Raw genomic sequence first — 24423 nt, forward strand, 5'->3', positions numbered from 1 at the left:
GCATCACCCAATCATTGTTCAGCTTTCCATCATCTATACCTGTATATGGGGGCTTTTTGGCTGCAAAGACCTAATTGTAAACCCCACAGAGCTGAGCCCTCTGTGTCACCCGAGCAGTATGTTTGCCTCACGCCGAGGTGACCAGCCTGTACACAGATTTGCTACAAGGTGCATTCGCTTTGTCCCTTGCTTGCAGCAGCTTGGCTAAGAAGCCTGAAGCTTTCCTGAAGGTGATGAGGGGCAACAGCTGAAACCGTGGATCCGCTTCCTCCGCTGAGAAATACATCCAGAAACGTTTCACTATTTCAGCCCATTGGAACAGAGCTGGCCTGGGCCCCGCGCAGCTCTGGGCTTGCAGCACTCCGAGAGCTGAGCAGGCATGGAGGCACTCTGGCTTTAAGACTTGATTTCCTAAGTGAACTGTCAACTCCCGGTGGCTAGAAAAATCTGCAAACAATTTCTAGTCACTGAACAAAGCAAATCTTTGTCCCGTGCTGTAATAGTTCGTTATTAAATAAAGGACCCTTTGTTAGGCTATAAGAAACGGCGTGCACTCCGCCGCTCTTCGCAGTGTGCCTTGCTGTGGCTTTGCAATGCATGTAGAATTGTGTATTTCGTGTCCTGTGAAAAGAGACACAGCGGGTTAGTTTAATGTCTGTAGGAAAAGCACAAGGGGAAGCAAAGGTCACAGCACAGCTCAGATGATGATGATAGAACTTTATTGTTGATGCATTTGATTCATGATCCTATGAGGAGACCCCGAGACTGGACTTTCCCTTGCAGCAGGGTAAATCAGGGTGGAATTACTAGTGAGGAGAGAGAGGGGTAACTTTAGCAGCTGGGATTCCTACAAGTTGTGTCACTTACTGGGCTATCTTTCTGCAGTTCGAGGCTTAAATGAGTCAAAACGGAATCAAAGCCCATCAGTGCTTACCCATCCAGGAAAGCAGATGTGTTTCCTTTCATTTGCTCTTCACCCAGCAAGCTGCCAGTCATCTGCCAGTATCTGCCCTACAGCTGCAGAGCCCCAGTACCCTGCTCAGCATCTGCTTATGTTGACTGTTAGTGTCACTCTGTGACAGACCCGGCTGTGGCACAGGCATGGCAGCCATAAGCCCTTTGCTTGTGTGAGAGGGGCAAGGGGATCAGACCTTGCTTCACACAGAACTGAATCCACATGGTCCAAAATGCTTCCCCTGCTGCAGCTTCGAGGCATGGGATCCTCCTCTCTCTGACAGCACACAGGCCCTTAGGCTCGAACTCTGCTAAACTCAAGTGCTTTCCTTTGCATGTCATTCGAACACATTCTGCCAGGCTGCGACCTTTCAACCAAAGCAGTCATAGAATCATGGAATGGTTTGGGTTGGAAGGGACCTTAAAGCTCACCCAGTTCCAACCCCCTGCCATGGGCAGGGACACCTTCCACTAGACCAGGTTGCTCCAAGCCCCTGTGTCCAACCTGGCCTTGAACACTGCCAGGGATGGGGCAGCCGCAGCTTCTCTGGGCACCCTGTGCCAGCGCCTCAGCACCCTCACAGGGAAGAACTTCTGTCTGAGAGCTCATCTCAGTCTCCCCTCTGTCAGGTTAAAGCCATTCCCCTTGTCCTGTCCCTACAGGCCCTTGTCCAAAGCCCCTCTCCAGGTTTCTTGTAGCCTCTTTAGGCACTGGAGCTGCTCAAAGGTCTCCCCTTAAGGAGCCTTCTCTTCTCCAGGCTGAACCAGCCCAGCTCTCTCAGCCTGGCTCCAGAGCAGAGCTGCTCCAGCCCTCACAGCATTTCCATGGCCTCCCCTGGGCTCGCTCAGCAGTTCCAGACAGACCATCATACAAGCTTGCATGCCCCATAGTTTCTTTTCTTGTGATGTTTTGCACAGGGTTGGCAGCGCATGAGCAGGGCTGTAGTTTTCCTGCTCCTTCCTTCCTGTTACTTTACATAAAGCAATTGCTATCAATTCCCTGCTCTGCTGGCCAGCAGCCAGCTCAGGCAGTTGCACTCAGCCCTTCCAGAGCAAAACCATGTTTTTCCTTACTTACCACCTCCAAATGCTGTTTAGAGCATCTGCAAGAAGCTTCTACATATCTTCCAGATTCATCTTGGTGCTGCTACTGCAGGCAGTGGGAGGTTTGCTAAGGATGCCCCATTCACTTGTTCTGATGCTCCCAGGGACAAAAGGGAGGCTAAAGACTCCGGCACCACTTTCCCCTGTGCTCCTGTTGGTTTTACCCTTGCTGGTGTTTGGCCATCCGTAAAGGCAGGCAGGAAGCTGGCACTGGAGGCTGGAGAGGTCTCACCCCCAGGAACGTGTGGCTGAAGCCTTGCTAGGCAATGGGTCTACACCTTGGGTGCAGCCCAGCAGTGATGCCAGCGAGGGCACGAGAGGCACATCCCTACCGTGCATTACAGCCGAGCCAGCTCACAAAGGCTCTCGCTTCACAGCCGTCCCCTGCAGAGCCCGCGGGGAGCGGGATGCCTGGTCCGTCAGCCGGGACGGCACTGCACAGTGAGCCGGCTCTCCCACAGCGTGGCAGCACTGAACTGCTCGTACACCTCAGGGTCCCAAAGATGGCTCTTCCCCGGCTGCTTCCAGCTCCGTGAGCTTCCCAGCGCAGGTCTAGGGGAGACAGGGTCACTGCCGAGCCCTCGGAGGCCAATACTGACGGGTTAATTAGAAGGCAGAAAGCCAACGTGTGATGGAGCTGAAGAGACAGACGTGTGTGACGCTGTGAGCAGCACAGCAGCACCGCCGCAGTGCAAACCAGGCACCCGGCCTCGCTCCCGAGTGGAAGGATGAAGACAAGGCAAACCCCTTCCCTCCTGGCATCAAACCCTGGCTGCAAACAAGGCTGCTCGCACCAAACCCCCTGCACAGGCACCCGGACCACCACGGACTTTAACTAGGGATGGAGGCTGGTGGGCTCTGCAGGACGTGTGCTCCGTGTCACTGATCATGTCCCCAGCTCCCCTGGCTTCCTGGCATTCCTGGGGATGGGATTGCGTTGCCACACATCCCACACGGCATCCACAGGGGGGTTTTCCTGGGAGGCAACCGGATCATCGTTCCGCTTTTGCCGTTTATTTACCTTTCAGGACGTTTTCCCTTTCACTCCTCCACTGGTGTAAACTGGAGATGGGATTTTCCAGCCTTGGGAGCAGGGTGGCACAGGTCTACACCCTGCTTGGCCACCCTACCTAGGCCCAAGAGCCAGGGGCTGAGGTCCAGCTCGCTGGCAGCAGCAGTGTTGAGGCAGCTGTAGTGTGCTTTCTGGAGCCTTCCTGCACTGCAAATATCATCATAAGGTCCCTGGAGAGACCTTACTTAAAAATGGGGGGACTCAAAACCTGGAATGCACCCCCAGTTTGAGATTGTTGCTGGCCCCATTGCTGCTGCATGCATGCAGTGGCTCTAAAATGACCAAACACTGTCTTTCTGTTTTTATTTCCCCTAAATCTGATGTTTTCATTGCAGTGGAGCAGCACTTACCAGCAAAAAGCCTTTGACCAAATAATCCTGCCCAGCAAACACACCACAGTGGCACCAGCAAATCTGAGCAGTGCTACCATCTAGGGTACACTGGGAATGGCGTTTGGGGTTTTGAGGTTCTCTGGTTTTAAGTTTAGAGCAAGGCCAACCAGGCATGGGCTGACTTTCATGTGTCCATTTGGGTCTCTTAAAGCAAGGAAATTTGCATCCAAAACTGATGATGATGTCCTGAAACCCAAAAGTTTTCAGGACAATATTGACATAAAACTCATCACTTAGTGCAGGACAAGAAAAAGAAAGCCTATCACTCTGCAGCCTGCTCTCCTGAGAGAAAACACTTCTTTTTGAGAACAGGCACAAAGAAAGGATGATCTATATTTAACTGGATAAATCAAAGCCTTTATGCTTGCTTCACGACTGTTTGTGACTGGCAGCCCCCCCACAATGAAAAATCCAAGGGGATTCTGTGATATCCTGGACTTTATGCACAATGGGGCCCTTTGCACCAGTGCTTCTAAGTGGAGGCCTGGCAGAGGTTTGCACACAAGGGGCTAAAACTATGGTAACTTCTACAGGCAGAACCGAGCCTGCAACAGGAAACCCCAGACCCAGCCATGGTTCAAACAGAAGAGGCAAAGATGGCAATCACAGATCCCAGTCAAAGAGGGCATCTCACATCTCAGAAGAGGCCCTGCTCCAGCACCTGCAGGGAGGTTACTGGGGGAGAAGGATCCCAATCTCATTTTGCTGGCTGATGCTCCAGCCCTTTCTTTCTCTGCTGATGCTCCAGTTAAGCTGGAGCCAGGCTCTTTCCGGCCACTTGTGCCAAGCCGAGCTCAGGTGACGAGCTGATTGAAACTCAAGCAGTTTCAGGGCACGATGGCAAGCAAGAAGCGCTATAGTGGTTCAAGACTGCACTCCACAGAGCTGAGAAAGGCATTGCTGCCTCCCTGATTGTGTGCCCAGCTTTTGCACAGCTTCTAGCATTTTCTGTAATTGGGAGAACCCAGCAGCAGCCTCCAAGGGACAAAAGAGAGGAAAAAATAGCATGTAGTACTTACGTTTTTTTCCCCTGTGCCACAGCCCAGCCTTGAGAAGAGGAGGGAAGGGCAAGGAGAGCCATCCAAGGCAAGGAAAGGACTGGGCATGGGGCAGGTATAGGAGCTTGTGATGTGCCAGCCTGCAGCGAGGCCACATGGTGGGCAGGGGCTGGGACTTCAAAGTGACACCAGTTCCTTGAGTTTAGCCATAATGGAAACAAGCATGCATGGAGTGTCCCCAGTACTGGTGCCCAAGGAGAGCACTTGCCAGCTGGTCAGCAGCGAGCGCTTGCCTGCTCCAAGGGTGATGTGAAGCAGAGAGAGCAGCACTGGGGGCCCAGCCATGCTGCTTCTTGTGAGGCTGCAAGGGAGAGCGTGACATTTATGACATTCACTATTGCTGGAAGGGAACCAGCCCTGATCCCCCCACGTGCTGCAGCACATTTTGCCAGGTACTGTGGTCCTGCAGACCTCCACCCTCTTCCCCAGCCTCACAGGGAGCACTGGGACCTCCTCACGATGACACCCTCATCACTGGGTAGTGGTGAATGCAGGGGATAGGAGGCTTCCAGCTCAGGCAAGCAAGAGCCTGATGTGCAGCCGCATCATTTGGGGAGCTTCCAAGAGGCCCCTGTTTGCCACTGAGCTCAGCTCTGAGGGTTCCGTGCCTGGTGACTGCTTTCACAGAAGGTACCAGCTGGTCTTTTCAGCCCTCTTTTACCTCTGTAACCCTCAGGTGAGAGCTCAAGTTCAGTTTCTGCAGCAGGACAATGGATGGGGATGGGGGAGTGCCCCTGACCATTTGGTTTCCTTTTGAAGCTCCATCCAAAAAGCCATATTATGGCAACACCATGGTGTGGGGTCCTACCGCCAAAGTCAAAGGAGTTTACTAAAAGCAATGGACCGGGTACTGAAATAGTAAGCAATGCCAGGCATAAGACACATCTGCCCTTTCCCAGCAAAAGCCTTCTAGGTAGAATGTGGCTGGTACAGATATTGCCATGACTCTCTGGCACTATGGGATGTGCTTTGGTCTTCAAAGCCAAACTGCCTCAAAGCAAGCTAGGCAAGCTGATTTTTCACTGTGGCTTGGAAGGGCTGGCTGCTTATGTAATCGAAATGGGGTATCTACCTCCCAGCAGCAAAGGTCCATGCTCAGGGGAGGGAACTACGCATTTTCTAGTCTTCCCTTGGGAGATGCTGCTTGGAGCCACAGCCCTTCGTCTGCCCAGCCCTACACATGCCTCTGCTTTGGGGTTTTCACTAAGGGTTGCTATAGGAACTTCTCTGCATCCAGGTCTGAGCAGCTCTCACCCCCCCTTTCCTAAAATGGGGCTGGCAGCGTCTGAGCTCTGAGGACAGTGGAGGATGCTCAGGTACAGCAGGAGTGGAGTCGTACAGCTCAGCTAATTAGCGCTAGTATTTCTGTCTCTGGCCTTTTCTCAGTTCACGTCCATCTGGGGCTCTTTTCAGTCACTATAGCGCGTTCCACTCGCTTGTGTTTTGTTTCCTCTCTCCTCCTCTGTCTCCCAGATTTTTGCCACTGTTTCACATCCCAGTCCAAGTTATTTGTCTCTTCTGTCTTGCTCCGGTCGTGGGAACATTAGTAATGTTTTTGTGCAGAGCAGGGTGGCTCAGAGACCGCCTCGCAGACCTGACAGCCACCCTAGTGCTGCTGGCAAAGGCTGGAGCAGCTTAGCCAGCCCCTGGGAAACGATCCTGTTTACGCGGTTCATCACCATCTGATCTACCCACCACCGCTTCTCGCTCCCGCATGGGCCCAACTGTGCTGCCACCGGGCCGTGCCGAGCCGGTGGGACATGCAGTCAGTCCAGCCTGCGAAGGGAAGTGTGACTCACATGGGCCTCCCACCCATGAGTAACAGTGATGGTCTATCACGTCTCAGCCAGCCAGGGCAGCTGGGAGGGAGGGAGGGAGGCTGCTTCCCTGGAGAGGAATGGAATAGGTCACCCAGGACATGAGTGTGAGACATGGCAGCTATGAGGAGCCTCACATCAGGTGCAGGGGCTGTACCCCAAGGTACAAATGCAGGTGGAGATGGGGTGCAGGGATTCCCATGTAACACTGTCCAGTTCTGGGCTCCTCTGTACAATGAAGACAAGGCTACTGGAGAGGGTCCAACAGACCCTCTGGAGCATCTGGAGCATCCCTCTTATGAGGAGACATTGCGGGAGCTGGGCCTGTTTAGTCTAGAGAAGACTGAGAAGGGATCTCATTAATACAGATCAGTCTCAAAGGTGGGTGTCAGGATGGTGCCAGATTCTTTACACTGGTGCACAGTGACAGGATGAGGAACAACTGCCATAAACTAAACACAAGAAGTCTCACCTCAGCATGAGGAAGAACTTTACATTGGGGGTGGCAGAGCACTGGAATAGGCTGCCCATGGGGATTGTGGAGTCCCCCTCTCTGCTGGGACACTGTCCTGTGCAATCTGCCCTGGGTGGCCCTGCCTTGGCAGAGGGCTGGCTTGGGTGATGTCCAGAGGGCCCTTCCAACCCAAGCCATTCTGTGATTCTTCCTTCTTCCTTGCTCAAACCCACTCCTCTTTTCCTGGGAAATGCATGGTTCCAGTCTGAAGCCAAGCAAGGGAAGACAGGCGGAGACAGCGGGAACACGAGAGGTGGAAACACAAAGCAGTGATGTGTTTCTCGGCATGGAAAGAGGCCCAGGTTATTAAATAACAAGCAATTTCAGCATGAGTTATTAATATTAGTTTGTACTGGGAAGTGGTGCCTAGGGGCTCCCATTGCACTAATCACATAACAAAGCCATGTTCCTAACACAAATAGCTTGCGTTTCAGCCTGCAGAGAACAAGTCATCTCCTTCCCATTATCCTCCCTTTGAAAAAGCAGGATGAAGATTGCACAGTCGAGCCCACAAAAATTGGGAAAGGGAAAAAAAAGACATTGGTCTGCCTTACAGTGCCATTGCTTACACCCATACATCAGCCCAGTGACTCCATCAGCACCTTGGGCCCACACTGCCTCCTCTTCCCTGCTTCAGCCCTGACCCCAGCATGTCTGGCCGCAGCAGCACTGGTGACTTTGGTGTTGCCCCTTGTGTTTGGATGCAGTGATGTCCCGTTACCTATTTAAGGTGGTGGAGGGCTGTGGGGTGGGTTTTTTCCTGCTTCTGTGATCACTGCTGTGCATCTATCTCTGTTGTGTTTTCCTCAGGCTTTGCAAACTGCAGTTCCCTCATGTACATGCTCTTCTGAAGCAAGAAACCAGTTTAATGAATTCAATTAATTAATTGGCATTCTTGGCACTGAAGCACAGACTAAAGGTCAACAGCATCCGCTAATTTTGGATGATACAAACCATGACTGCCCTGCTATTTTTTGTTTTCCCGAGGACTTGGCATTATTTTGAGTTTCACCACATGGAAACAGGTCCTCCTGCCCCCCCGCTGCAGCTTTCCACATGCAGCTCTTCACTGGCCCAATCCCAAGTCAGGCTGGAGGACCAGATAAATGCCCTGCAGTCCCAGCCCTTCCCCTGGCAGGGTTCACCTCTGCTGATGCTGTTACTCTGGTGTCTTAGCAGTATAGAATCATGGAATGGTTTGGGTTGGAAGGGACCTTAAAACTCACCCAGTTCCAACCCCCTGCCACAGGCAGGGACACCTTCCACTAGAGCAGGTTGCTCCAAGCCCCTTTGTCCAACCTGGCCTTGAACACTGCCAGGGATGGGGCAGCCACAGCTTCTCTGGACACCGTGGGCCAGGCCCTCAACCACCCTCATGGTGAAGAATTTTCCCCCAGTGTCTCATCTCAATCTCCCCTCTGTCAGGTTAAAGCCATTCCCCTTGTCCTGTCACTACAGGCCCTTGTCAAAAGCCTCACCCCAGGTTTCTTGTGGTGTGTGTTGCATCTTCATCTACACCCTTGACACTGCAACCAACCATGGTGACAAACAGGGCAGGGATCCCCACAGCATCTCCTGCCCTCTTGACATCTGTCCTGAGGCAGCCCCAGCTCTCCACCCTGTTTTCCTTCCCCATGGCTTTTACAATGTGAATGAAGTGAAGCAACATTCTGGGAAGCAGAAACAGGAAAGCAAGAGACCACGAGTGGAAGCGCTACACGTGCTGATTGCAAGCAGGCTCTGCAGCTGAATTAAGAAGGAACTCCCTCCCCGGAGGAGCTATTTTAAAAGCTGAAAGCTAAGAACTTAAGTACAAAGGCTTTTGTGTTTTTATTGACATTGTAAGAAAGTTTGTTTTTTTCTTTGTTACAAAAGAGCTAAGTGGTTCTGAAAGCAGAAGTACAGTTCGTATGTACACAGTGCTACAGACCCTTCCGATCAACCTAAGGCTCGAGAAACATCAGATCGTAACTGCAGGTTTATCAAATGAAGACCACTAAGGCCTGTTACAGCCGAACACTATTCCTACTGTACGTAAATGTATGTACACATTGGCTTTTTTTTTTTTGCCTTTTTTTTTTTTTTAGAAAAGGATTACAAGTTTTATTAAAAAAAAATAAAAAATTGGGGAAAAAAAAAAAAGAACACATTTTTATCTTACACATCTGCAGGACTGACAACAGTAACTGTTCCATAGGAGACATTCCACCAATCCAAGGACACTAACACGTGAATACCAGAGGTTTAAAAGACGTTTCGGACACTATTAACAGTGGTATGTGCTATCAATCAGCTGAATGGTAAGTACAGCCTCACTGGGAACATTTGGCAACACATCTTGGTCCCTCTCTTTGTACAGGAGCAACACAAAATAAGGCACATACATTGCAAGAACAGGAACACTGCTGTTGGGAAGGATGAGCCATTGCTCGGCAGGCATGGGAGAGCTGACCAGCCACTTCATCAAGGGCTGGAGGAGCAGTGAGGGGAAGCGAGGACCCAGCCAGCACCATAATGCACGTACCATGTAGGGCTGATCTCCAAGGAGGGAGTAACATCATCTGCCATGGGGATGTGCAGGGCCAGCACTCACCAGCAAAGCCCCTTGGGAAGCCCTTTCCTGTACCCAGGTGTACCTGATGGATGAAGTCCCATTGGTGATCCCACTTCATGGAAAGTAAAACTGCCTGGAGAAATAGGGGTGCCTGATGCAGGCCCAGTGGGGCAGATGCGCCCAAGGACAATGGTAACCAATCTGGAAGACCCCCACAGAGCCATTAGAAGAAAAGGCGATATAGACACAGGCTGCAGTGCTTTAAAAATAGGAAATTCACACTATTTTTTGCTTTTCCTTTGCATGAGTGGTGGGTTTCCAGCTGCTATGGCAATGGCAACTGATGCAACAGATCAGATAAATACACAAAAGCAAGCTTTGGCTCTGTAACAAATAGAGGAGTAGAGGGGTGCCAGTAAACATGTGAGCAATGATGGTGGGATATTCCCCAAACTGCCACATATTGAGAAGGAGGTTGACAAGTGAAAGGTGGTGCCCAGCCTAACAGTGCCATGCTCAGAGAGCCCAGTCTACCCTATGAAATCAAAACCCAAACTGAAGACTGCTGGGCTATGAGGTATTGCTACCCTCACAGGTACCAAAACAGGAAGCCTAAGGCCAAGTTGGACGGGGCTTTGAGCAATCTGGTCTAGTGGAAGGTGTCCCTGCCCATGGCAAGGGGTTAGAATGGGATGAGCTTTAAGGTCCCTTCCAACCCAGACCATTCTGTGTAAAGCATGAGGAGACACTAAAAGCAGGAAAATGACACATGAACCTAAGTGGCACATACACTTAATGACAGAAAACGCTCAACCATTTGCACAAACTCCCTGGGGACACGGTGGAGTCTCTGGTTCTTCAACCTTTGCAAATCAAAGTGGGATGCCTTTCTGGAGAGTGTGGTTTTGGCCAAGACACACTATTGGCCCAAGACAGGGGTGAGTGACAAAGGTTTGCCAAATCCAGGAAGGCAAATTAATGACTCAAACAGTCCCTTTTAGCCTTGAGCAATATGAACGGCTACTTCTAAGCCCTGATGGATCACATCTGTCAATAGCCTCCCAGCTTCAATTGGACCAGCAAATACAATTACGGACTGGAAATTGAGTTTTAAATAATAGTTTGAGGGTTGTTTTGTTTTTTTGTTGGTTTTTTTTTTTTTAATGTATTGGGCTTTATGACAATAAAAGGCTTCTCTCCCAAGTCACCTACTCCCAAGCTGGTCGTAAGTCTCCCTGATGAAACTGTTTATAAACATGTAATTGATGGCTTAATAAAGAGCCAGCAAATGGTTACCGAGAACCATCTGCAAGACATCCAGCACAGCCTTCCCTCATGCATAGGCTGCTGTTTCTTCACATGGCTGTGAGCTGTTATGATGGCACTGCAATGTACAGCATGGCCATAGAAGCATCCCTCCAACCCCACTCACCTGCCTGGCTGGTGGCATCCTTTCATGACAGGACAAGGGGCAAGGGCTGATACAAGCAGCAGGTTTCTACAGGGCTGCCTTTGTGCAAGGAGAGCACACGTTCCAAACCAACTGTTTCCCATGTGAGCTATGCCTAGCTCCCTGTGCAGCCCAGGGACCACTGCAGGAGGGCTGTGAAAGCTGGACATGGGAAGGGAGGTCAGGAGGGAAACTGGTAAAAGGCAAAGAGCAGGATGGAGGAATACGCGTGCGTGAGACAGAGGAAGGAAGAAATGCCTGCTAAAGATATGGAGAAAGACAGGAGCTGGGTGATCATATAAGCTGTAGGATATTTACATTTGTCTTGCTTTTTGACATTCCAGCTCACAGTGCAAATCACTTGGTACGTGCTGGGTTAAGCACAAATACGGCTCCAGCACCAGATTCCTATGATGTTTTCCTACTGATTTACAGCTTCTTCCTCTAGGAGCTGTTAATAGATCAATGTTATCTGACAGCTTCACTGAGGTTGTATTCCTACACATTTCCTCAAATGCCATGCCCTGAATCAGTTGGTATTTCAGCTTTTTTTCCAGTCAAAAGAATGAATGCTGTTGGCTCCTAGTCTATAGAAATTACCTTCCGCTTCTTTCTTTGCTATTTTTAATGCAGTTTAAATTTCCTGATTTTGTATACCCTGGATACAGAGGAAAACCATTTAAGATTATCAGTTTGCTTGCCACCACTTTGATTTATTTGGTTAGTTTGAGAACTGGGCCATTCATTTTCTACTTACTTGCTTTACATGCCATGACCATGTAGCTGTGTTACATCAGTGGGCATTTACTTAGTTTAAAACATCCATCCATGAAGCTGTATGTGCTCAAAGGGATGTACAGGACAGTTCTGCTGGCAAAGGAACTGCTACTGTGAATAAAAAGCAGTGGCTCAGCAAACTACCTCAACAATTTGCATTAAATTTAAAATGGCCAGTATGGAATACTGCAATTTTGTTATTTCATTGTATGAAATACTCCGTAAGGCCCTGATCATATCTCCAGAAATGTGGTATGGAAGTAGGGGATTCTAGACTACCCAAATCATGCCCATTAATTTTACTATCCAATCATTTGAAAAAGAAGACTGAAAAACAGAATACCAAATAGTGCAGAAGATGAGATCTGGACTAAGAATAGCTTTCTGGTCCTCTCCTCCCTCTGAAATGGATTAAACAAGACACAGTCTCAGTATCATGATGCAGGGCAGTGACAGCTATCTGTTTGTTTACAAAAACATTAAATGTTTGCTGGGGATCAAAGGGATGATGGTTTTACATTTCCTATTTGCTTGAACCTCCTCATTTCTTGTGCTCCGTGACTCTGAAACTACCGCCTAGGGGTACCATGTCAGTGCATTTCTGAAGGGTTGTCCACCTCAGTGCGATCTATCCAGTGCATCCAGAGAGGATTTCATCACTGTAGGCTCACTTCACATTGTGCCCGGTTATTTTGTGCCTATATGTTTAGGGGGAAAAGTTGCAACAAGTTGTACAAGGCTTAGTTTCTTCTGAGTGACAGAAAAATTGCGAAGTTATTTCATCAGACCTTTCTTAAAATAAAAAAATCCCCAAACAAAACAAAAACATGCACTTCACACGTTTACATTGGTTTACAATTAAAAAAAGGCAAAAGGAAGCATACAGACATTCAAAAGGGGGAGGAGGGGAGAGAGAGAGAAAAGGGGAGGGAGGAATGGGTGTAGCAATACTGATTCAAAACTGAAATGGAAGACAGTTTCTCCCTAGAACACTTTAGGGTTTTCAGAGTCCTTATTCCATAAAAGGAATATACTTGAAACACATCCCATTTAGGTGAGATGAGATTGCTAAAATACATACACAACTAAAAAATATGAGTCTTTTTCATCTGTTATTTCCTAAGGGTTCTTTTTGTTTTGTTTTGTTCTTTATGTCTATTGCATAACAGCAAGAAACTTGCTTTCTTCTGCAAGTGAGGTCAACAAAGAGCTCATGTCCCCAATAGCCATGTTGGTTGTGCTTACAGGCATAGCTGGGAATGTAAGAGACGCTCGGGGAGTGGTGAGGCGTGAGGAATTGCGGGAGAGATTCTGAATGATACTCGGGCTTAGGGCTCCTGAAATTAAGCTGACGTGGTCCCCATCATCTATGATGGCATCGAAATCAATCTGCACGCCCTCTAGACTGGTGCTGTCAATGCTGTCAACTGTGCTCGACACTTGGTTAGCCCCCGGGGAAAGAAGCTCAGATGAGTTTGCAGTTGCAGTCCCCTGCAGCAGGCAGTTAGCTTCCGAACCAAAGAAAGAACCTGTTTTCATAGCTTGGTGGCTAAAGCCCATGGTTTGGTCATATAACTGACCAGAGTAATTCTGTATGTTAGAGCAGAACTCCTGTGATTGACCTTGCATCTCCATCTTAATGGTGTTTACCCTGTACGCCTGGTTGCCATCACTTATGTGTCCTTGCTGTTGTGCCAGGTTGCTTCTCAGCATGTTCTGCCGTCTGTTGCCGCTGTAGTTAGCACATGGCTGGTAACTTTTGGACACCAACAAACCTGAAGGCTGGTTACCAGTGGTGTGAGACACTGGTGGACAACCCTGTGGCCCTTGGTACAGGCTGCTTTGTGAGGTAGGACTAACCTGCCCTAGCATCATTTGACCGGATTGATCGACTCCCTGGTAATGAACGCCATCCCCAACTGGCTGGTTTTGCAAATATTCCTGTTCCATCATATTCCTGTTCTGTATCCCATTTGCCATACTGGTGGCTTGATCGCTGGATACCATGGGATGGCCGAAATTTTGTGGGTTCCCACTCAGTGGCATGTTGCTACTTCTTAACTTCTGCCCTTGAACTGCCACGCCACATGAATTGTCCATTGCCCCAGCCATCATAGCTTGCCTTCCGATGCTTTCGCTGTAAGGCTTATTGGGCTGCATGCTGAAAGAATTGCCAGCTCCGCTGCCAAGAACCATGTTTTGCTGTAAACCATAGGAACCAGTGCTCTCCATCAGGTTCTGATAGCCGTTCTGCTGGACCATGTTGCTTCTCTCCAGACTCTGCTGCTGAACCATCATATTGTTATACAGTCTTAAGGCCCGAGACTGCTGCACTGCTGAGCGCTGGCCACATTTCAGTTTTGAAGAAGATAAGTCAGAACTCCCTGAGCTTACTTCATTCCACTGAATGGGCAAGTCGCTTTTGTTTGCCTCTGAACCTGCCTGCTGACTGCTCGGTGGAGGGGCTTGGTCGAAGTTGCTGGGGTTGTTGTTTCCTAACACTGAGCTGTGATGCATTTTGTTGCCATCTAGGACATTGTTCAACAAGTGGTCATACATGCCCTGGTTCTGGGAATTCAGATACTGAACCACATCATCTGGCAGGAGATCCTCATCATTCAGACTGCCACCTGCTTCCATTGTAGCAGCCTCCAGGGCGACGTTCTCGCTGATGCTCGGAGGACATGGGGAGCTGAAGCCGCGGAAGACGCCACCCTCAGAACGGGTATAGTTCTGAAGAACAAGGTTGCGCTTTTCCGTGGATGGAGGCAAAGCAGGAGGGTTAAAGCTATTAAGACTGTTGAAACGCTGGACTCTAGGGAGAGAGAGGCTGTCGGAGGCCATTCTCACTGGATCACTGGCTCTTCTTGTTCCGTTTCCTAAAGCATCATGAGACAGAAAATGCCTCCTGCTGTAACCATTTGCCCCACCGTCACTACATCTTCGAGGGGCATTCACTGAAGGCAGTGGAGATACTCCAGACTCCCTGCAGTCACCCAAGAGTGCCATCCTTGTTTTGAGGCTCATCCTCTCCATGTTAGGCAGTGGAGTTGGTGGGGGTCCACCAGTAGCTGCTGCGTATTTAGCTTTCAGCCTGTATTGCTGGGCCGGGGTGAGGCTGAGAAGACTTGGCAGGTCATCACACTGGCTCGCTTCACTGGAGCGCCGGGAGGCATCCGTCGAGATGGGGTCATAGGAGTCTGCAACACTCACGTTGTGCGGTCTCCCCTCTGCCTGGGAGGCATCGCTGGACCTCCGGCTGGAGAAGCAAGGTGAGATTCCAGAGGACCTGCGGCTGCTCAGGTAGGCTGAACTGATTGTGCTAGTATTGCTGTCCCTCCTGTTCAGCATGTTCAACACAGTGATGTCTGTACTCGAAAGTTCGTTCCTGTTCGGCAGAATAGTCATGGATCCTCCTACACTGCAGCTGCTGTTCGACTGGGTACCTGGAGGTAAAATTCACAGTTAAACATGCATCACCCAGAAACTGGAACAGAAAGCACCAAGTAAAGGGGAGTACAGAGGAAAAGTCTGCATCATCACAGCAAATCACAGCAGTGCTCTGTCTTGAATGAAGTAGGGATAAAACCTGTGTCCTTAGGTTAAAAGCTAATTCACAGACTCAAGGCTAGCATTTCAGTGTGGATCCCAGCACATAATTTATAGGCCGTAGCCACAAACTGTCATCAGCTGGTATAGCACAGTGCAACTGTGCTGACTGATGTGCCAGAAGGACAGATTCATAAAGGAGCTTTTTATAGGCAAAATATAATTGAAAAGGCATTTGCATGGGATGGCAAAATGTATGAATTGGAAACCATTCAATGCAATTTCTAAGACCTCTTGAAATATTTTTGTAGTAACTCCTAACAACTGCAAAGCATCTTTGCTGGTTTCCTTGTTTTGTTTAACTTTTGGGTAAACAGAATATATTTCTTAACTTCTTTTAATTGAACAGGCTTTAGAAAACCTGGGCTGTCACTGCTGGGTGGTGAACAGAAAACTGTGGGCAGACTGGAGGCAATGTAGAGTTAGGAGGTACAGATATTTTGGCAATGAGGAGCTCCTTGTACAAAACCAACTATGGATCTTCAGAGTTCCATCTCACCTTGCTCCCATCTATGCATATCTGCCCTCTGTATCAGTAGTATCTGTACATACAATTACTTCCATGTGTGGGAACAGTTTATTTAAAGGGGAGCCCAACACATCTATGCAAAGGGTGCCTTGCAAAGGCCTCATCTGAAAGAGTTCCATACAATAAACTGGCCAGTATTTATTTCATCTGCCTTGCCCCAAAACAAAACAGGATTATGATGATCTTGGGTCCAAATATTTAACTGTATGGAATATTTAAAACCTGAGGCATGGCTTCCTTGTCTTGCTGCCCCTGTTCTGTAAAATATGGGCCTATCAGACTTCTCTCAGGGTAGTCAGTAGGAATTGTAATGAGGGGATGAATAGAAAGTGATCAATTTATGAACCATTCTCACAGCAAGACTGAGCAAGCAAGCAATGAATTTAAGGGCAGAAAGTGTTACTACTCCTGTTAGGTGTATCTCACCATTTCCTATGAGAGGCGGCAAGGTCGGGGCTTTGGAAGGTGGAAGGGGGTTCAGTCTTGGAAGCATTCCATTAACTTGTTTCAACCTTTCTAATTTCACTTGCTCCATCCATTTGGTCCCTGTCATATTCCTCCTGGCCTGTAAGCCAAGTGCTGTGGTGGCTGTGGAAATGGTAGAGTCCATGATTGGGGTTTCATCGATGACACTGAGGTCTCCTACACTACCACCACCGGTCAGAGTAAGCTCGATCCCATTGTTGGAATAGTTGCTGATGGGGGACTGTTCGCTGCTGCATGTAGACTGACCACCAGGGCTTGGCTGAGATGTCTGTTGAAGTAAGAAACAAAAGCACGTGAGCATTAAGCAAAGTTAAGAAGAGCACTTGCAGCAAATGCAGGTCTAACTGGAGCCAAAGAAAACCAAATGTAAAGTTTAGCCTTAAATGGTAACAGTGATCATTCATTCAGAGTCTTTCTAGGTAGTGATTTTAACTGTAGTGAATGGCATTGCTAAACTTGAGATTAAAATTCACTTTATTATCTTGCTGCTACTATACATTATACCTACACGAGACATTTATCTAGTTATTTCCTTAATTACTTCTATCACTTCATGTCATTTATGTCCTGGATACTCTACTTTGGGTATGCACTGGTCCCAGTTGAAGATGCAGCTCAATAAACCAAATTAGAATTCAGTTACAGAGTTTAATTTACACTGCTAGGGTTGCAACAAGCAAACAAACAAGACTCCAACAACACTGGAATTTGGGGGTTTTTAATTAGACTTGTGGCTAAAGAATGTAAGTATTTTCCAAGCTTAAGGCTCATTGTTAGGAGCAGCGGTTGGCCTGAAATGTTGGCATGTAATAAAACAGGGACAAAATACCAGTGCAAAACTTACTGTACCATATTATGAGCATCCTGTGACAACAGCAGCACCAGGGTCTAACATCTACCTCCTCTTATGGCACCTTCCCCTGAACAAAGGTGGTGATAATCTACTGAATCAAATCCTTCATTTCATTAGAATTTAAGACTTCAAATTTAAGAATTTAAGCACACAGTACAGGCTGGTAATCTACAGGAATATAAACCCGCTGCAATAGCTTCTCCTTTCTTAATGCTGTGTTCCCTGCTGCTCTAGCAGAATTCTGGTTGTGGGGAAACAGGGACTTGATTTATTTTTCATAAAGTTCTCAAAAAAGAATGGGAAAACTTCTCTGATAAACTGAAACACTCAGGCAGATAGACTGATAGACAACACAGGCAGCAATAGGGAGAGAAGTCTCTCGATGTAGTATGCCACTGTAAGTTGTATCAGTGTGATCACAGATCCATGGGGCATGCAGTACCATTTTGCTCCCAAGAACAGTTTCACGTAAGTATGTCAAGTTTGGGGTTTCTTCTGTGTGTTTTTAGTATTCTTTTATATATTTGAATATTTTAAACTATTATTTTCTGTGATTTTTTTATGCACTGTTTACTGACAAATGCTAGGTAGAATTCCTGAGGGAGCAGTGGGGGCTTTTGCTTTTAACATCACTGGATGAAGACACAGCTTCATAGCACTGTTGTAGGTTCATATGCCCCTGAGGAGTCCATTAGGATGCAGTAACTATTTTATTCTTTCTAACTTGAATGATGATACTTAGAATTTATGAGGCCTCACTGAGCAAGTTCATTTACAAACCCTGACCATGGCAAATCTGGTGACAAGAATAGAAGTAACAGTTATTATATGGAAGAGCATTTGTGCTTCTGGACAAGTGTCATAACATATGCAAGAAGAGCAATAAAGGTCAGAAGCCTGTTCTTGTAGCCACTTGTCAAGACCACAGTGAAGTAGGTTACAGAAGTAAGAACTGCATTATGGAGAGCATACATTCTAGATGTGTAATACAGAAAAAAAATGGATGTTTCATCTAAAGGTACACAGGCATTTCTGAAGACACTTCACCAATATGAGCCAGAGTTTTCACATGTCAAGTGTTGCAAAATGTTCACAGCACACTACAATTGGGAATGTGTTTGATGGATTGCACATTACTAAATGAAGGAATGATTAGACAACAGGCAGAAGGCTAAAATGAAGACATAAATAATGTTGCAACAGGAAAAACGGCAGAAAAGTTAAAATGCCCTCACCTTATTACCCACTGTCCTTAGGAAGTTAGAACAAGACATTTAAGAGCATTAGACAGAAAAGACATTGGATTAGTTGAAAAACAGAAAATATATCTTAATTCATACAAGCAATGAAAAGCACGAAATACAGAATTGTTTTCAGATGATATATTTCAGTGAGAAATATTTAATACTATGTAGCAATCAGCATTAATACACCTCTCCTGCAAATGTTATTCCTGTTAAAGCTGCCTATGCTCAACATGCCTCAATAATGCCACAGATTTACCTAGCTAAGCAAGAGGGGAATAGGTTTTGTTCCTTTGTAACCCAAGTAGCTGTTATCACCAAAGACAGCAGAAGATCTCCTTTACACTTCAGCAGGAGTTAACAACTCTGGGCTGTTGGAATTTTCTGAATTCAGGATTAAAACTCCACAATTTGGGATAAGCCTTAGGCACAACATAGCAGTAACTCATATTTCAATGAGTAATTGCTTTGAATTGCAGCATGATTAACAAAATGAGCAGAATTTGGAGTGCTCATTTTTGTAGTCCCCAGGGGTTGGGTCCAGATGAGCAACAGACCCAGACATGGAAGAGGATGGAATAACTGCCTTTGCTACTTTTAATCCTTGTGGAGAGTATGGATGGCAAATGGAATGCAGGCAAATGAAAGAAGAACTTTCTTTAAGATAAGATGTCAAATAATGGAGTAAGGTCTTTTCAGCATACAAGGCTTCACTGTCTTAATGCAGTATGTTAAGGTAAACCAAGAAAAAGACTTGCAGAGATCTGTAATTCAACTCAAATTAGTTAAATTGGAATTAGATTAACTTGGTCAAGTTAAATTAAGTACCAGATGAACACCACACCAGAGATCAAATGTTATCTAAAGATCTCCTGCTGCTTAAGAAAAGTCAATTTATCCTGCCTCGGTTTGATCCAGGATCCAACAATGTCAAGCCCCCAGAATCTGGTTATTTCCCCAGGTTCTTCAAAAATTATCATCATCAAAATCATCATTTTAACCTTCCAGATTTGGTTATTTCTGCGTTCTAGCATTGAGCCTGCAGGATTCACATTCTCCAACTTTCTTCTGTAAACAGCAGAGTGGAAAAAAAAAGCACCTTTTCTGAGAATGAAAACTGATTTTCTCCTAATATGCTGATCCCTAAAGACAGAGCTTTAAGAGAAACAACTGTTGCGAAGAGTTACGGTATATTGCACAGACTAGATGTCATCTTTTTATTTGCTATTTATTAGGCTTAAAAAAAAACAACTTAAAAAAGAAAACGTCACAAAACCAAACCTTGTGAGCTACAGTTTATGGGCTTGAACATTTAATAGAGAGATCATTAACTGGTTGCAAGAAGAAAAAGGACAAAGGGAGTGGCAGGGTGTATTGCATACCATTGGTTTTTCTGACTTGACCGCTTTCACTTGGAGGCATTCTTCACGCTTTGAGGTAGTGTTGCTGAGGTCCTTCTGCTCACCAATTGCACCCTGAGTCTGATGGCCTGGTGACCGGGTCTGGGAGTGGCTGCCTGGGTCTCTTGGTGGCGGAGGCCTTGGGTGGATATCTCCCCGCTGTTTCTTGGTGACATGTGCCTCTGGACCATGCACGGTCTTCACATGTTTCCGGAGAGAACTGGGGTCTGTGTAGCGCTTTGTGCAGCCCGGTATCTTGCAAACATATGGTTTCTGCCAAGACAGGAAAAACACTTATATTAGATTTAATTCCATGTGGGACTCCTGAAGAGCTCCTTGGAGCACAGCTGGTGTTACAGTTACACACTTTCACAGCAGATTTGTTATCTGATTTATGGTCTCTACAGTGACTGAATCATGGAATGGTTTGGGTTAGAAGGGACCTTGAAGATCATCCAGTTCCAACCCCCTGCCACACCTTCCACTAGAGCAGGTTGCTCCAAGCCCTGTCCAACCTGGCCTTGAACACTACCAGGGATAGGGCAGCCACAGCTTCTCTGGGCACCCTGTGCCAGCGCCTCAGCACCCTCACAGGGAAGAACTTCTTGTCTCTAATCTATAACTACCCTCTTTCAGTTTAAAGCCATTAACCCTTGTCCTATCAAATTATGTCTGCACCTAGTCAAACCTATTAATTCCTTTTGGTTTTGAAGGTACCCATTAATGCCACACAGTTTACAGAGAGAAGTGCCTCTCATGGTATGAACTGGCAGAGCTTTTACTTAAGAAGAGTCACAGAAGAGTCAACAGAGCTATAGCAATCTATGAAGAATGGCCTTACTTCTATCCTGTGCTTTGCTCTCAGCAGTTTGATACCCTGCTTCTAGTATACCCAGTACCTGCTTCTTGACATTCAGACACAAACAAACCCCTTCAAAACATCTGGGACATTTGTTCAGGCAGGATTATCTGGAGAAGAACTTTTTGCCCAGCTCCTTCAGATCACCAGTATAATGTCAAAGCACGGGATACAGTCCATAAGCATTTCCATGTTGCAGCAATAAATACACTAGTACTATTAGTGCTACTTGCATAGCTAATCACTTTAAAAAGAAACAAACCCTGCTTTCTGTGCATTTCTCTAGTTCACTAGGCAATGTAGAATAAAGTAAATTTACTGTCTTGTAATTTAACAAAGACTTTGTTCTTGTATTATGAGAACATTAGAAAGAAGAGTTGAGCCCTTCCTAAACATTTTAGTTGCCTCAGAAACAAAGTGTCATTTATTCACTTTTACTACTGATTTTTTTCCCATATAACTACTATTATAAAGTCTTATTTATTCTAGCCCTCAAGAATCAGAAAAAGAGACCGCCATGTGAAGTTCCTCAAAGGGGTTCTCTGTGTAAGCACACACATGGAGCCTTTGACAAATGTACCTTCGTCATGGCTATTTAAGGCCTGAGCCTGTCTCCACTGACATTAAACTCCTACTGACTTAAAAAAGGAGCAAAAATGTTGATCATGAGGAATTTAAAGTTGATGCTAAGCTACTGAGACAGGCTTTCCTAAGATGCTATGGCAGTATGAGTCACTTAGCTCTCTCCTACATGTGTAAGGCACATCTGCACCAAGATGTCACCTGCTTTTAAATCTGTCTATAGGTTGCCTACTTACAACCAAAATGGTACTCTAAGGAAGTGCTGAACTGGGTCTGCACGTTCCACAGTATTCATAGCACTCCATCATTGCCTATCAGTCTGTTTCATTGTGAAATAATGGTGTAGGAGATTTCTCAGCTGCCCTTGCTGCTGCACCTACCAGAAATGACACGCAGCAGGAAACTTTTCTTGGTGACTTACTGTTAGATGTGAAATCCTGATTTTAAAACACAAGCAGTATGGGTCACGTCTTGAAGTTTGAGAGAATCTTACTCATCAGCTAGGCAACAAACAGAGTGGTTAAGATAGTGAGTGAACGAAAAGCTCAGTCAGCTATTGACCACACTTGGTGAACTTCCTTCTACCTCGGTGACAATCCACAGAATTGCTGCTGGGCTTCAGTGTTAATTTGGGCTGCTGAGAGCACATCCTGCAGGGACAGGGTAGAGTCAGAGATGTGCAACGCTCTCTGCTTCCCTTGTGACTCAAGAGATGCTGAAGGGACCATGGCAGGAAGTTGGAACTTCATAGGAAGGGGCAGCACTACCAGGAAAGACACAGTAATAAACAGTTGTTATACTGAGAGTGTGGGCGATGGCTGACTGCCATAGCTGGAATTCTTGAGGAAAGATAAAATTCCCTTCACTGCATCCCTACTCTGTGAGGTCTGTTAGGATGGAAATAGCCCAGAGAAGACAGATGGAAAAAGCATAACTTAGAACTTAACAGGGTGACCCATACTGTCAAAGCACTGAAGGCTTCTCCCTAGCTTTCTGGCAGCAGCCAAGAAGGGTGCTGGAAGAGGCTGTGGGAGCTGCGGCTCAGGAATTGACAGTGCCTCCACTGACCAATGGGACATGCTCTGGGTGAGCACTCGGCTCCAGAAGGAAAAATGATCCCAGCTGTTCAGGGACACCAGAATCTGTCCTTGCTTAACGTGTGTGCTCCCATTACATCCTTCATTCAAACCTCTCATGCTTAATAAAATGACCCACAGCCCCTCAAGGTCCACAGGACACAGGGATGACTGTGCTGGCAAAAGCCATCTAGAACTATATCCTTTCAGGTTACCAAGGGTTTCTGTGCCTGTCCTCCATAACGAATTCCTGTGATCACCTTGTAGATCTGTTTGACACCACTGGTTTTGATAGTTTTTGAAGCTGTGCTTGCTTACCTCATTGGAATGAGTCCTGTTTTGGTGCTTGGCCCTGTCGGATGCGTTGGAGAAAGCTTTGTTGCAGCCTTCATGTTCACACACATACGGTTTCTCTCCAGTGTGAGATCTCAAGTGCGTTTTCAAGTTTTCTAGTCTGGAGTAGGCCTTTGTACAACCTTCAAACTGCAGAAGAAGTAAGTCTGGATTAAGTTTCATCTTTGGACATGCATGAAACAGTAAAAGCTGACCTATAACAGTTCAGAAACTTTCCAAGCCTCCATAACCTTGCCCAATGTAACTCTGGTTTCATTTGTTGGATTTTAATTTTGCCCAGGCAAACCCCATCACAGCTCAAGTTAAAAAACGCTTCCAGCATTATATATATCTGCTCTTACAGGAGAGCACAGTACTTGTGCACTTCTGTCTAAGACAGAAATCTATTGCAAACTCAGTAGGACACCGGTGGCCAGCAATAATGCCCAGCTCTGTGGGAGAAAGTGCTTTTGAATACTTAAGCAAACTGCCCTGTGTAAAAATGTCTTCTAGGGCTTCTCTGCACTTTAAACTTGAGGAAGTAGGCCCAATTATCCCTTGAATCCCATCTCATCTCGTCCTCTGCCTGAGCTGGATGATGAAGCAGACATGAAAGTTTTCTAGCAGACTAGGTAACTTCTCTAACAAATGTCCAGTGGCCAAGGGATCAGGGAGTGCAGCATCTGTGCTGCTTTTTTCCCTGCATAGCCCCAGATCCTCCACCCAAGCCTGGAGCTCAGCGCCCTTTACTCACAGTGCATTTGTGTGGCTTTTCCCCTGTATGTCTCCGCATGTGGACCACCAGCATATACTGGGCTTTGAATGGTTTCTGCTCCCGGGAACAGTCCAGCCATCGGCACACAAACTCTTTCTTCTCACCGTGGATATGGTCATTGTTTATGTGCTGTTTGGGTACAAGAGAGATTACAGCTTAAGAGAAAGGTAACGTCATCACCAGCTTTACTGTAACTTTGCAGACGAACAACAGCAGAGGCTCAGGTGTGAACTGGGATCCTGCGGTACTGAAAGAGCAAGAAGATTGTCTGTGCTCCAAAGTGATCACTGGGTTCAAATTATAGATCTCGCTGAAAAGGCCACTAAGGTGCATGAATTTGTTTCTACCGATGTCAAAAAGCTTTGGATCAGGCCTCAGGGACACAGGCTCAAATGGAGCCTCGATAATCTGACACACAGCATCATTCACAAGATTCACATTGAGTAATGCCTTCTTGCATCCCTGGAAACTTCTCTGCATCCCATTGCTTATGGCCACTGCCCCTGGCTCCATGGGGGATGAGGATGGTTAGCTCTGCAGTTCTCCTCAAAAAGGCATTCCTATAGTCTGGCCGAATGAGCTATGAAGCTGGTTCCACCAGGAGCTGGCCTTGCAGAGGAGAACCTCCAGCAGCCTCCACCAGCCACTGCTCTTCCTGTCTCAGGGCCCTGTAAGTAACTCCAGCAGCTCCTCAAGGACTTCCTTTCGGATGCCTTTGGGCTGCCCTGGCCCATCTCTGCCAGGGGACACAGGAGGCTGCTTTCTTTTATGCTGTCCCGGGGCATTCTGACTGCTGCATTGCTGGATGGTGGCTTGGAATGGAATGGAGGCATGGAATGGAGAAATGTAGAATGGAACAGAAAGGAATAAAAATGGAATGGAATGGAATAGAGAGGAATAGAATAGACTTCGCCATTGCTGTACTTCCCATCACAGCTTGCTAGCTGTGCCACTAGATGGCTGCATTTCTCAGCAAATGCGATTA

General features: G+C 47.0%; 1 protein-coding gene and 1 long non-coding RNA gene across 5 annotated transcripts in view; one reads left to right on the forward strand and one right to left on the reverse strand.

The window, feature by feature from the left end:
- LOC133223842 (uncharacterized) overlaps positions 1 to 24423 on the forward strand; it is a 487088-nt gene that overhangs the window by 281215 nt on the left and 181450 nt on the right. The window contains exon 5 of the long non-coding RNA XR_009728702.1: positions 8570 to 9541. This is a non-coding gene — a long non-coding RNA (uncharacterized LOC133223842). The remainder of the gene's footprint in view (positions 1 to 8569; positions 9542 to 24423) is intronic.
- The window catches only part of GLI3 (GLI family zinc finger 3), a 206690-nt gene continuing 194733 nt past the window's right edge, over positions 12467 to 24423 (reverse strand). For all 4 annotated transcript variants that reach the window (XM_061374908.1, XM_061374905.1, XM_061374906.1 and 1 more), the window contains 5 exons: positions 23418 to 23567; positions 22649 to 22813; positions 19796 to 20086; positions 16257 to 16584; positions 12467 to 15138 (listed from right to left, as the gene is read on the reverse strand). In XM_061374908.1, coding sequence (XP_061230892.1) covers positions 12848 to 15138; positions 16257 to 16584; positions 19796 to 20086; positions 22649 to 22813; positions 23418 to 23567 — 3225 coding nt within the window. In that variant the 3' untranslated portion in view covers positions 12467 to 12847. The remainder of the gene's footprint in view (positions 15139 to 16256; positions 16585 to 19795; positions 20087 to 22648; positions 22814 to 23417; positions 23568 to 24423) is intronic.

This window comes from Neopsephotus bourkii, unplaced genomic scaffold (genome assembly GCF_033783945.1).
Source record: "Neopsephotus bourkii isolate Nb327-2 ecotype Australia unplaced genomic scaffold, CSIRO-AGI_Nbou_v1 NB_1655, whole genome shotgun sequence".
Lineage (NCBI taxonomy): Eukaryota > Metazoa > Chordata > Aves > Psittaciformes > Psittacidae > Neopsephotus > Neopsephotus bourkii.